At 41.3% G+C, this 14,647-nt stretch overlaps 1 protein-coding gene across 4 annotated transcripts in view; it reads right to left on the bottom strand.

Annotated features, from left to right (window-relative positions):
* Positions 1–5,075: 5,075 nt before the first annotated feature.
* grid1b (glutamate receptor, ionotropic, delta 1b) overlaps positions 5,076–14,647 on the bottom strand; it is a 329,186-nt gene continuing 319,614 nt past the window's right edge. For 2 of the 4 annotated variants that reach the window (XM_013133865.4, XM_020046269.3), the window contains 5 exons: positions 14,247–14,442; positions 12,455–12,621; positions 9,441–9,681; positions 8,019–8,157; positions 5,076–5,556 (listed from right to left, as the gene is read on the bottom strand). In XM_013133865.4, coding sequence (XP_012989319.2) covers positions 5,147–5,556; positions 8,019–8,157; positions 9,441–9,681; positions 12,455–12,621; positions 14,247–14,442 — 1,153 coding nt within the window. In that variant the 3' untranslated portion in view covers positions 5,076–5,146. The remainder of the gene's footprint in view (positions 5,557–8,018; positions 8,158–9,440; positions 9,682–12,454; positions 12,622–14,246; positions 14,443–14,647) is intronic. The other 2 variants (XM_013133866.4, XM_010895654.5) reach the window with 1 other exon arrangement.

The following is a 14,647-nucleotide window of genomic DNA, read 5'->3' as shown; positions in this document are numbered from 1 at the left end:
TAACATACAACTGTTTCTCAGTTGGTTCTGGCTTTTCTCACGGGTTGTAGTTAATGTCTCACCCAGTCAGCTGATGAATAGGAGACAGGGTTAGGCCATATCATGTAATGATATAACATTTTCTCACAACTCTGCTGGGCAGAGATTCATTCTAATTTACATTCCTCCTAGCGGTTGGAAATACATCTGGAATGAGGTACTCCATCTTCAGTACCTCCAGGGGCTGAGCCAGAGGCTGCAGGAATCTGTCAAATACAACTAGTAATCTGTGTGACCAACTTTGAAGTTGATTAGGGCTAACAAGAAGTAAAGCTCTATTTACGTATGTAGTAGAGACCAGTGTTTTTCAACCTTTTAGCCTCCAAGCCCCCCTGCATCCAAGAAAACCTTTTTTTGAACCCCATTACATCGGGTATGAAATCTGTCCTTATTTTCACTAAAATTATAAAAGAACTACATGTTCTTATTGCGTTTATTAGAAGGAAAATGCTTGTTTGCCAGTGGTATCAGTCTATATTTAACAAAAATTATATGAGTTTGCTTAAAAAATAAATCCTAAATAAATACAGACTGTCAGAATGTAATGAAAAAGCTGCTCACTCGGTGTACAGACTGCTGTTGGCTTCTGGAAATAAATGTGGTTAATGTGTGGAGAGATCTTTGACAAGGCAACACACGTCATCCTCAAGGGTTAGTCTGGGCCGGCATTTCGTTTCCAGACCTGTCTATTCATTCATCTTGTTGATTTGTTTATCAGAGAGTAAAGATTCAATGTTTTAAAAAATGTGAGCAGACAACACTGGAAGGAGAAATGAAAATATTGGGTGAGAGCAAGTAATTATCAAATTAATAATGTGTTATATTATTAGAATTTGATGTTACTTTATATGTGCTTTGCGAAAGTATTCAAACTTGTGAACCTGTGTAAAATTGTTCTCGTATTAGTGAATTACCATTGGTACATTAAAATGTCATCATTTTTTTTTATATTAATAACTTAATGCCAGTGGATTAAATGCAATCTCAGTTGGACCCCATAACTGTTCTACCAACACAACTGAACTTTACTGACCGTCAGTTTGTCGTATGCAACACAGTTAAGCTCCCCTCTACCGTCCAAAAAACCGAATACGACAGAACTCTAAAACTACAATACATTGAATGAATACGGTAATAGCTGTTGTTTTGGGAGTTGCTTTTATTTTTCGACTATGGGGTTATCCATTATAAAACATGGGGTCTGTGCGAAACACAACCCTGCTCTACTATTTTAATGATTCAGAGGTATACCCACAATAACCCTAATTAATGATGTAACAGATTATGTGACAAAACAAGATGGTAGATTTCTATGGTTGTCAGGCACACCAATGATTGGAAGACACCACTTCTATTACTTTTCTCTTACTTTTTACCTCTGGATTGTTGACAAAGAGTCGGTAATCTAACGGGCTAAACATGTCACAAATCATGTGAAAACTATAAAACAATTTGATTTGAAGACAGCTTTGCAGTGTTTTGCATTTGGAAAGTTAGTATCTATAGACCCTGGCTACAACACCGTTAACTTAGGCATCCCCAGAAGTGTGTGGCCTAAGGTACTGCATCGCACAGTGGCTTGGGTTTATTCCTTGGCCACGGCAGGAGCAGTGTGATAAAAAGCCAAAAGAGCTACGCAAGAAGGGAGAATCCATGTGGTCTTTAATAACATCATACTCACCGTTTTGTACCATGAGTGAGAGTTTGTGAAATAAAGAATACAGGATGGACGCATAGCCTGGCTAGTGTCAGTGAATGGCACAGCTGGGGCAAACGCACAGCCATCATTTAACATGTGGAGAGAGAGACAGAAAGAGAGAATAATGCACACAGGATGTATTCCAACATTACCTGAGTGGTGCCAGCATGGGGAACTGCTAGGGCAAATGCTTTGCCACATGATGAAACACCTGCCACATAGCAGCTCAAAGGGGTAGATGGCATTCATGTCAAGTCTGACAGACACCCGTCGTGCACAGTCCAATCCAAAACGAATCATTAATCAGGTATAAAGGCGAGTGTTATGTTTTCTACTGTGAGAAGAGGCTAAAAGCTGTTTCTTCAGAGAGCCCTATAGTGGACCTACGGTATGCTCTTGTAATACTATAACAGGCCAAATGATGACAGTATACAGTGTATTTGTCTAGTATTGTATTTTTAGCCTTAATTGAAAATGGTATAACTCATGTTATCTAATAGGCCCATCACACAAGCTGCATGCCAATGTCAACCTCACTCGCTCCTACGACTTCACTGCCTTTTATGTCTGGAAGATCACTTAACATTCAGACTGTTAGAGAAATGAACAGGTTAAAGGCCCTGTTGTGATGAAGTGATGCATGTTGATTGGTCTATTCTTTAAATCTCAATTATCCATTGGAAGCCAGTTAATGGACCACCACCTCAAAGGGATTATTTCCATTTGTAGAGTGTCATACTGAGAGCAGTAGCAAATAAAGCAAGGCTGATTTGACTTCTACATCAGTTGTTAGTAGTAGATTAATGGTTTTCAAAGATCAAAATGAATGCTAATAAATGTTAACATTTTTAAATGAAATGTTAAAACATTTTATGGATAAAGTACAGTCGGTTTATAATACAGACGCAGTCAGATGTACTAATGTTCTATATTTGTAATCCATAGCCACATGCCCTTTGAATCATAGAAACAAACATACTATGTAAACCATATTTCTTTATTAAAGATTAAGAAACTCCAAGCAGCATATTCATAAATAAAATAAGAGTCTCCCTTAAATGTACTGTTACAGACTATATGCTATGAAAGCTTTTTATCATATTTTCTTTAATTTTGTGGTGTGGGCATTGATAAAGTAATGTGGGAAAACACAGTAAGGCAGTGAAACACACTAAACCCTTACAGTACAGTTATGTGGGATTTCCATTTCACCACTGTTGGCTGATCAGAGACACGGGTTGTATGCAGAACACAGTGTAAAATGAGATCACTTTGGTTCACATTAGTAACTACTTATACAAAATATACAGGCTTACAAACTTCGTTTGAAAAGCATGAGTGGAGAATGGGTAATGTGAAACATGATTCTCTCACTTTGAGGTATGATAGTTCTGTTTATTCTCATGACATCACTTAATTCTTGTTCTTGGACTCCCAGAATGGCTCTACGGGGCAATTGGTTGCAGTTTCCAAGAGGTGAGAACAATCCAGTAAATGAAACCTTTTTAACGGCATGAGTATCGAGATGACATATCAGTTCTCTTGGCTCACATTCTATTGTGTATTGGGTGTGACCAGGGCTCGTTCTAGGAATAAGCATCATAAGTGGTCACTTAGGGCCCCCGACTGCTAGGAACTGCTAGAGGAGGGGGCCCCAAATACAATTTTGCTTTGGGCTCCCAAAATGCTAGAACCGACCCTGGGTGTGACAAGACAACAAAAAAGATTAATACTGACATTCACTATCTCACTTTCTGGCAATAGTGTTGTTCAGTTGGACAGGCAAAAACAGTTTTTTAACATAAAATATTCCTAAGGACAAATTTGCATTGTAATTGCACTTATGAAAGTCTTGGTAAAGTTTTGCAGTACATATTTAGTTGGAAAAGTTATGTAAGCTGCTGCTCCGCAAAGTGCACAGGTCAAATGATATGAAAATCGTTTTGTTTTATGAACAGAGCTCCATCAGTTTTAAACATTAGGACGGCTATAACTAAACCTGTAATCGTACATTTTAATATCACTGGTTTCTTTATCTTCCAATTCTCTCTGGGTTCATTCCTCAATAGCAAATTATAAATATGAGATATAACAATATTATATATCTACTTACTCCTTCGGTTGACCACAGGTCTTCACTGCTCTGAAAGGAGACAACCTGTTTACAGCTTTTCAACAATAAATCCTTCAGTACAAAATTATTACATATATCTTTCCTAAAATTTGCCTCTTTTTTTTTTTTCAGTAAAAATAACACTTTTACACTTTTAAACATCCCTGTCACACAAGCAAAGAACAAATGGCATACAGTGCAAGGGATAGGATTTAGTGAATGATTTATGTCCGTTTACGATTTCCTTTGAACAGTCCAAAAACATAAGCTTAACCATTTCCCTGGTCAGACCTTAGCTATGTGAGAGGCTTGTGCTCATTGGCAGATGTTATGCTGTATCCGGCACAAATTTGCCATAGGTGTGGACTGAGACAACAGGCTCTATTCAATATTTATCGCTGAAGCTTTACAGAGGGCACGCTATCAATGTAAAGGTCATTTTGGATTAAGCCAACATATGCATATGCTTCTATACTGTGAATGAGTCACCACAAATACGGGAAAGTTACATTGATGTTAATCACACTGTAATGCTGAACTTTCGCGATACAGATTTAATTGAGTCTATTATCTCCCCCTGCCTTGGACAACATAGGACATATTACTTGATGAACTACCATACATTTCCTAAATATGGAGAACTCATGACAGACAATTTCTACTTCAGCTTCAGCCTTTATGATTCACCAAGACTTTAAGGTAGGAAAACAAAAACACTTTGAAAAATGTATATATATGTCTTACAAACAAAATGAATCCATCTACTGGGAACATTGTCCTGTGGTACTGAAATATAGACATGGTTGCTGTTATAGAGGTGCATAAAAGTTGGTGTTCCACATAATATCCCTATGGTGCATGGTCATCTAAGAATGAATTGTGGAGACATCTTTTATTTCGGCACTTAGAAAACAATCACAATGAATTTGCGTCATTATTCATATAGAACAAAATTTACAAAGCCATTCAAACAGTCGTTTTTTTTATATATAATTTTTTTGATCTCGTTTTGTTTTTTTATAACTCAACTTCAAAAATTGAGAATATTCAAAATACACTTTTACCTCACTTCATTCTGTCAGTATTTACAAATATATACAAGTAAAATTTGCTGTTCCTCTGACGACGTCTATTGTTCAACAGGTAATAAAAATCTTGTATTTCTATTGTTTGTACACTTTCCCTCTAACCCCCCCCCCCCACCCCCCCCCCAACAATCCCCCACGGAAATCACATGTGGGGCAGGAGATGTGACACGGAGGTGGAACCATCAGATGGACGTACTGTGGGTCGGTTCAATGGCTTCTGGGATGGGTCCTCCGGGAACTCCCTGATACGACACTGGCATGGGCGTCTTGGCGGGACTCTGTCGAAACAGCCCCCCGTTGGGAGCTCTGTGTTTGCACTGAATGGAGGGGATGGTGGAGCTGCTGAGGGGGTGGTGGTGGGGGAGGGTGCTGCCAGTGCCCTGAGCTAGTGTCCGACCCAGCCCCGCCCCATGGCCCTCCCCGGGGAGATAGGTGCTCACAGACAGACCCGTGCCCGGGTAGTCCCGCACAGACTCCAGCTGCTGGCTGGGCTGCATGCTGCCGATGTCCAGCGCAGAGATCTCGATAGACGGGCCGGGGATCTGCTTGTGGGCCATGTCCTCGTCCATAAGACTGTTCATACGCCGATGCACCTGTTCCAGATTCACCTCCTTGTCCTAGAGGGTGAAAGAGAGAGAGAGGGGGAGGGAGGGACACAGAGGCTGAGACGGGCTGTTCCCCGATTGGGGTTCTCAGGCTTTTCACCAGCTCCATGCATTCAGTTTCCCTCTCCACTTCCATTTATTTTTTTATTTTTTTTGTACTGGGTTGTAATTTAACGTCAATTTTAATTGTCTAATTGGAATTGAGGTGACTGAATTACAGGTGTATAGAATGTGCACCTTGAAATCAAACTTGGCCAGTGGATATAGACAGTCTGATGTTTAGTAAGGGGTGTCAAATCTATGACAGATGACACCAGTGCTGGAGCCAAACCTCATCCTAACTTCAACTGACTGATCTAGGGCGCTGCAACTTTAGGCTTCTGAAAACCCTCTCAAGCATTTGTTGGACAGGAGGAGTGACCTTAGGACACTGGGCATTGCTGACGCTACAGTAAGAGCAATGTAAAGTTGACGTAACGTATCACATGGCACATTCAGACGGTACCAACAACTACTCGTTCCTGAAGCCACAGTCCATTCACGCGTGGACTTCAGCTAATGAAAGTATACACAGGGCTTCAACCGTGTCCGTCCTGCTTCGCAGTCAGCTACGGATGTCACCCCGGGAAAATTGATCGATCACTATATTTAAGAAATCGTGCCGACGGGGGCCAGACACAGTGTCTCTGGATGACTGTGGTCATGGAAACGTGTTAGACGCTAATTGACAGTTGAGAGGTTGGTTGCTGACAGGATATGCTACTACGTCGGCACAGCTAACGGTAGAGGACAATATGTATTTCAGGCTAACAGGTATCACCAAGCCAATCAGGAGAAGGGTCATTGTTCTTACTCTTGAGTGCTACACTTGGCTACACTGCAAAATGCTACTTTGAAGGCTGGCACACCTTGGCTCCAATAGTGGTTGGACGAAACTATGATATGAGTTCAATAATTGAATATAAAGACGAAAGAAAAAACGGTTAATCCTTATGGCCAGTGAGTATGAGGACACATTTCAGTTAATATTTAATGTATGTAGAACAAAAATCTATGAAAATGTTTATGAATGTATGAAATATTTGCGAAATGTTATTCTACCGGGATGGATACACCAGGCTTCGAAGTGTTCTCCACATGAATATTTTTTTTTTAGGTTGTGCAATTTTTGTAACCCTTATATTCCAACAAATCCTAAAGCAATATTGGATATCCCCAATGGTACTGATATGGGGACAAGGCTTTAGAGAATCTTAGGAAAACTTTGTGGTCTGGTGACTAACCAAATTAATTGGAATTAAATATTATAATTATTTTCATGGAGTTCTGATGGATGTTGTTTGGCAACATAGATGCAGAAATATAGAAAAACAAATTCCTCTCATAACACATGACACATTTCCTTTTGTCAAAGACAACTGCCGGTCAAAAGCAGCCTCCTGGCTAAAAACACACCTTCTAGGAGGTAGTAAATGTTAAGAACACTTGATAAAAAGCCACGGACAATTGATAGATCAATGTCAAGTATTTACACAGTGTTTCCCATAACCGCTTAAGCTTTCTGGAATGTACACATGCATTAATGTTGATATCATTTGCTCCTAAGACTTTATCAACAGAGACGTCAATTATTGGAATTAATTTTCAACAGTATCAATCCTGTATCATGCAAAAACATCTCAAAACTAATTAAAACATCAAGCCAATGATATCGTTTTAGCAGACTGGCACCTCATTAAAATATAATCATAATATTGTTGCTCTGGCATTATGCCTAAACCAATAACTGCCACAAAACAAACCACTGCACCAGTGTTTCAATAGCATTGTGTTGATTTAAACAGAGGGGAAATGACAACATGCTCTGCTGTGTAAAAGCTTTCATATTGCAAACAAAACCCTACAAAACCTATAAGAATACTCCATCAATCCGTGGCGGCCTGATATTTTCGCCGATGATCTGGGCTTGAATAACCTATTTTTAACATGGACTCCACATTGGGTCATGGGTCATAAGACTATGACTCATGAGGGTCCTGTATTGTGACTGATCTCTGACCACGTTCTATACACCACCAGCGTTGAACTTCACAAATACATTTAGAGATCTGCATTCATGAAGGCTGTTGTAAGGAGTCATGAACAGTCACGACTGCTTATAACTAATGCATTATAAAATGCTTTTATAAAGTGATGAGGTAGTTAATCGAAAATGTCGCCGAATGTATTGTTATTCCCTGTGAAGTGTTTCTAAGCAAGGGTGAGCAAAGACGTTCTTGTCATGCATCTATCAACTACAAAGCAAAAAGGGAGAACAAACCGAATAAGAATCAGAAAATAGGAGCATTGCCAATGATGGGAGAGATGGTGTTGTGAAGATTTAGTTCAAAATGGCCCCCCAAGCCCAGTCAGACAGAGCAGAGTGCCCCTTTAATGCATCAGCACAAATCAGATTTTAGGAGCTCTATTCTGACCTGTGTCAATAGCTTCTGCTTCATCCCAGTCTCTCTCTCTCTCTGTCCAAATGTCCTTCCTCCCTTCCGATGAAGCAGTGGTAATGTCATTATAAGTCAATGGACCAGAAACCCTTGCCAGTCTGTAATCCTTAGTAACCTGCACGAGATCATAGAACAGTCAATAGTAATAACGGATGGATGTCCACATCGACATATACTTGCAACAAGATGTCCCACAGTGAATTACTAGGGATTATGGACTGGGTTGGACAGATATAGTGGCTCTTATTGCTGTGGGGTGACAGGCCCATGCAAGTGTCCTGTTTCTGCTCACACTTTAGTTTACGGATCCGTGTCAAGCCTTGGGCTGTCTCATGTCACATGCAGGGGGAGAGTGCTGGAACTCTCATGTGAGAGGCTTCAGTAGACAATGCTTACGTCACCGCGGCAACCGGAGTGGTTTAAACTCATTAAGACTTAAAGTGAGCAGGCGATGAGGTATAAGGAGTAATATGTGTAAAACAGCTTAGCAGGCACTTAGCAGTATTAAGTCTTACAGTAATAAATAAAAAGTGTTCTCCAAAAAGTGGAAATGTGTTTACAGTTTGGGGGAAGAAACTATTTTCTATCATTGGGTTTTCATTCTTTTTGGAATACTTATCTTATGGGGAACTTATAACAAACTCGATACTGATGTTTTTCTTCAAAATGCCACATTTGCCTGTTTCATATTGACTTGAATGAAATAGATAAATGGATTTACTTTGAAATAAGAAATGTCAAAAGGTGTTAAAATCTCCCTTTGAAAGTGTAATTCCCTGCAATCTGGACATAACTCAAGAATGTCACTACAGAAAATTTGAGAATAGAAATTGTCAAAACTTCTGCTCAGTGAGAAAGAATTAGACAAGATCTCATTATAAAATCTCATCACAGTTCATAATGAGTGGTTCTAACATGTTAGTAAGCGATCTGTGAAAAAATGCAGGAATTGCTTATGGCAAAAACATCTTGGTTGCCTAGTTGTTTAATACTGATGAGGCAGCCTAATGTTTTGCTGTTGATATGATGAACATACACTGATGAAATATGTTCAAATCTAAAGTTTCTGAAAAAATAACAATAACCAAGACGAACATATATTAGTAAGATAATGATCGAAGGGACTTGTTTTATCTGTGAGCTATGCCTGAGGTACGCATGCCATACAAAAAACAGATGGGTCTGGTTTCAGAAAGGGGGGGAGGGGTTTGGGGGGTAGTGGGGTGAGGGGGGGGGGGGTACGGGGACCAAATTTGATTTCAATTGGAACACAATCTACAGCTGTGTGTACTGGAGCTCTACTAAATCGGGGCTGTGGTCTGCGGCTGGATCCTTAAAGTAGAGTGTGGCAGTGTCCTCCCCCTGTTGCCCTGTCCTCCGGGCTCTGTGTTCCGTCACCTCTTTGGGCTGCTCTTGCCCGCAGTGGTTGCTGTTCCACCACATCTCCAGCCCAGCCACCAGGCAGGCCAGCACAAGTCCGGCAGCCAGGATGCAGAAGACCCCGGCAAAGCTATGCAGCTTCAGGGACCTCCCGTCCGGCGTGGCGTTTGAGTGGCTGTTGAGGTCACAGCGTCCTGTGCGTGGCCACCATTTCTGCTTCAAGATGTCCAGGTCCCCTTTCTCCTGCAGCTCCAGGATTCTGCACGGAGACAGAAGACATGTACAGTCAAGGTATAAGCGGCTGACTGTCCCTCAGCTTCCTGTAAAGCAGGCTTTTTTATTTTTTTACCACAGTAAGCCTGAAGGCTGTTACACAAAGGATTGAGACTAAGGACATTAGGGCCCTAGTTCCATAACTACCATTCATATGATATCATGGCACTAAATGAACAAGGAAACAGACCAGCTGTATCTTCTGCAGATGAAAGCATTCATATGTGACCATTCCCACAGCCCAGCGTTTTAAGTGTGATTTGTTGAATTGTGCCTGCTCAACGAATTAAACCCCTACTGTAAACTTCATTAAATGTCAGCTTTTGTAGTCCTTTACTGACACAAATTAAATCCATAATAAAACGGATTGAAGAACTGCTTAATTAAAAGAAAAGGAGCTGTGGCGAGGAGGCAAATACCATTATCAGAGTACCACCCCGTGGGCAAACACTCCCACCACACCAATTTCTGAGATGAAAAGAAGCCCATGGCGAATTTGTAAGGTTATGGACAGACGAGAAGGCGGAGGGAGGGAAATGGATGATGATGACGAGGGACGGATGATGATGACGGGGGGATGGAGGATGACGACGGGGGATGGATGATGATGACTACCGGTGGGGGGGAGGGGAGGTGGGGCTATGATAAATCTGTCCCTGCAGGGGAGATGACATCCTCTTGAAGCCAGTTGCTGCCCTCTGAGCTGCCTCCAAGCTGTCCATAAAGCACATCACCACCAGCCACTATGTTAGCCCTGGATGCCGCAGACGAGTATCCCTCCAGGCCGGCGCGATGGGAGGTAAGAGGAACAGTGTTCAGTGGTGGGGATAGGTATTATCTGGTGGGGATAGGTATTATCTGGTGGGGATAGTTGCACTCTGAGGGTCCCTGACAAAGCACACCTGAGAGGAATGGGAAGGATTTAAGTGCTCCACCACATGAACATCTGGTGATTTATCTAGGGTGTGTGCGTGTGGCCTCCAAAAGCCCCAGAGAAAAACTGACCTAAACACGACAAGCTGATTGACACTGGTTCAACATGTAGAAGGATCACTGTCCCTTTACCTACACCTGCATTTAGAAAAGTAGTTCATTCTGGTCGTAGATTTTCAATCACATGGTAACTTTTTATTAGCATTTAGTTGCATTTCTTAACTGAAAGATTGTGAGTAAAGATTTTGAGTAGTTTTTACCGATGCTTTGAAACTCAAATACCTGAGAAGAATCAATACAAGATGTGTGGGAATGCAATCAAGACTGCAGGATTTGGGGATTGGGACAAAGCCTTGGCCAATTTGATAACACAGTCCTAATTGGATACATGTGATTATGGAGAGATTTAGACAATCAACATCCAAAATCTGCACCCATCTCTGTTATCTTCACAATAGGATCCATTTGAAATAGATGATACCGAAACGGCAACCTCGATCAAAGGATTGAAAACAATGTTGACGTTGTCAAAGTCTTTGGTTCAGTTAATAATTAATCATTCATTGTTCATGTAATTTACATCATGGAAGTAATTACAAAAATAATCTTCACTGATACTTAATTATTTTTCATCCAAACAAACATATTTATTGCCTTCTGGGCAGATAAATGAAAAGGTAAAACCTGTTTGAGTTGCTACATTAATGTTTGAAGGCGTGAGTGAATAACATTGCTGTTGTTTTGACTGCGGATCCCTGCTTCAATTATGTGTAGCAGTGATCCTGTACCCTGCAAATGAAACGCATCTAGTTCCTCAAGTATGGTTTAATGAAAATGAATGACAACTAAATAGCATTCTGCAGATGCTGTGCAATCTACAGCATGGGAGGGGGGGTGGCACATGGCCAGTATTCCATAGCTAAGAGTAGTTTATATGCACAGTGCATAGTGGAGTGCCTGGACAGGGTGCTTAGCTACACTGCCAATATACCACAAACCGCTAAGATGCCTTACTGTCTATTATGACCCGCTGACCAATGATATAAGAGCAGTAAAACGTTATGTGATACCATACCCTTAGTATGCGATCTCACACCATTCCGGATTCGAAGTTAATAATATATAAAAGTATTGCAAAAAGGTGAAACATGTAAAATACATTTGTAAAAAATTACAGACCAGTTCTGCATTGTTCCTCTGTGAACATCAGTCTAACCCAACCCATATCATATAAATATTCACTAATGTTTTCAGTACTAAATGAGTAGGCCTTTCATTTCCCTCATCAAACTCCTCCTAAAACGTCTGAATATAACCACTGAATGACCTCTCAGCCAATTACGACGCTCAATTCCCTCAAGCGCCGTCAACCATCAGTGATTATGTTTATGGCTTTTATGAAGCAGAGAAAGTAATTAGGAATCAAAGTAGGTGCGCGTTTAACCATGTGTACTTGGACGTAGGATATTTCCTCAAGGTGATGAAAGGAGGAGATGGGGGAGGAAAGGAGGAGATTGGGGATGAAAGGAGGAGACGCGGGATGAAAGGAGGAGATGAGGGATGAAAGGAGGAGATGCGGGATGAAAGGAGGAGATGGGGGGTGAAAGGAGAGGGAGATGTGAGAAAGAGCAGATACTCTATACAGCAAAAGTGACATTTCACCTACAGCACAATGCCTACATACGGAAACGTAACAAGGGACCACTGCACGGTTTCAACTCCAGGCTCAGGGAGGCAGCTATAGGTCCCCTTTGGGGAGTGGTAATTGTGCTCGTCCATGCCAGGGTCATCACAATAAAGACGGACCGACGCCGGCGGTTGCTCACTTCTGGGAGAAGAGGTCTCGGTACGGACTCCCGTGCTGCATGGCGATGCCGTAGCCCTTGCTGCTCATGCTGTTTCCTGTGACGGTGACGGTGCAGTCGTCGTCGGTGAGGGCAGCGTACTCCACCACAGCCATGTCCCACAGAAAGGCATACGGGCCCTTCTTCGCCTGCGGACCATAGAGAGTCAGTGGGACACCAGCACCCAGCTAATGATCCAGATGATGTGCGTTCTGCCTATGGCGTATGCTAAAAGTTGCACAGTGTATTGCAATCTAGGTTTTACAGAAGGCCTGTATCGTGCGGCAATGGCTGTGGATGTGATCCGGTCTTCACTAACTGTGGAAGGCTCTACCGAACAAGTAACACAGACACAGAGCCTTTTCCAGGTTCTCCTTATGAACTGGGTAATTTGCTTTGTAAAACCTTTAGAGGCAAAGACGGAAGGTCTTGGATGTGTGTTTGTATTCTGTCTCTATGTATCTGTTAATTATTGCCTCAATGGACGGACCAGTGAGCAGTGCACGGCTACCGAGACACATTGTTTCTGTTGACTAGCACAGATGCCTTTTAGCAGATCTGCAATTAGTGCTAAAAGGCTCACTTCCCTGAGTCTGAGAAATGAATTAGTAGAAGTTGTGTGGTAAAAAGACTACATTTGACAGAAATAACAGTGCTGCTTCGCTCCTCTAGGCTGTTGGTAGATGACTAAAGATAAGTAGCTGCATTTGGAAAAAAAAGGACAATGCTAGAACTTTAATTAAAATGTGTACACTCAAAAACAAATCACAAAACTGATGACATGAAGCACATCACTTGTCAGTTGACAGTATGGCCGTGCAGAGCCACTTATTGCAGGCAGTTTATTAAACATTTTATTATTACAGGCAGTTTATATATCTATGACGCAGCTGATTTACTTATTCAGACAGACAGACAAAGACAATGAGGAATATGCCTGCCTAATTGGTTTGAAATATATGGCAGAACCATTGAGGTTTTCACCATGAGATTTGACAGGCAACAATGTGGTTTTGGGTTTTACAAGTCAACGACAGTAGTGAAAATGTTTCTGAAAATGTTATTGCAAAACCTAGATTTTGAGCCAATGCTTTAGTTAAATGAAACTGTAATTGCTCAAGTCATGTTAAAGTTCAACTTTTTCTTTTTGCGCTAAAATCATACCTGTTTTCCGAAGGGCCAAGTGTCTGCAGATTCTTTACTTTAATTAATGAATTAGGTTTAGGATTTAGAATTAGGATCCTAATTTGTTAGGATCTCCCCCCACCTGGTTGTATAGGTCTCATTTGAGCACCAATTGAAAGGAAAAAACTAAAACCAGCATACACTAGGCCCTCCATGCGCATTTGTATCTTAGAAAGTTAATGAGAGATGTCTATTGAAGAAGCGTTTTCTGCTTGAAGAAGCATGTTCACATTAACCATCTTTGGTGGAACTACATGGAAAGTAGAATTATTATTCAAATAAAAAGAAAACGTATTGTACACAATTTGGAAATCTGTCTGGCTTCACCACGTAAAAACTTATATTAACCACCATAAGGACCAAATCTTTCTCTCAAGATCATCCTCAAAATGAATAAGAACAGTATTACTCCAAGCTGAGAAATGAAAGTGAAACAAAAATGGAAAGATCGCTCGTTCGTTCTTAAAATGTGTTCTCTCTCCCTCAGAATCCACAATAGCTAAGGAATTGCTACCTACAGCTACTGCTAGCCTGTACCCAGGCATTTGCCCAGTATTGGCATTTTCCTGCCTCATCTTGGTTAACCTACTTTGCGGATGCCCTCAGAGGGACTGGACACAGAGTAGTCATGGCCGTTGTTCTTGCTGATGGTCCTCCACAGCTCCGCATAGGTGCTGTCTTGCTCCAGAGGGTTGGTGCCCTTGTTCTTGAAGTAGTCGTAGACGGCCGAGTCTCTCACTGTACCGTAGGTCACGTCCATCTGTCTGGAAAGGTCCTGGAAAGTCCTGCAGAGTCAGTGAGGGAGGAGCACAGTGAAACAGATGAAGTGGAGGTTATAAGGACATATTCTGTATGCACACTAAACCACGAGGTAAAACCTCCTTCGGGACTTTTTTTACAGGAACTTTTTTATATGACGTATACATACTGGATATGAATCTTAAAATAAATGCATAACTAAAAAGGACCAACGTGTGACATCGGAGTGCA

This window comes from Esox lucius, chromosome 5 (assembly GCF_011004845.1).
Source record: "Esox lucius isolate fEsoLuc1 chromosome 5, fEsoLuc1.pri, whole genome shotgun sequence".
Taxonomy (NCBI): domain Eukaryota; kingdom Metazoa; phylum Chordata; class Actinopteri; order Esociformes; family Esocidae; genus Esox; species Esox lucius.
The sequence above is the reverse complement of the archived record's forward strand: the minus strand, read 5'-3'. Positions and strand labels throughout refer to the sequence as shown.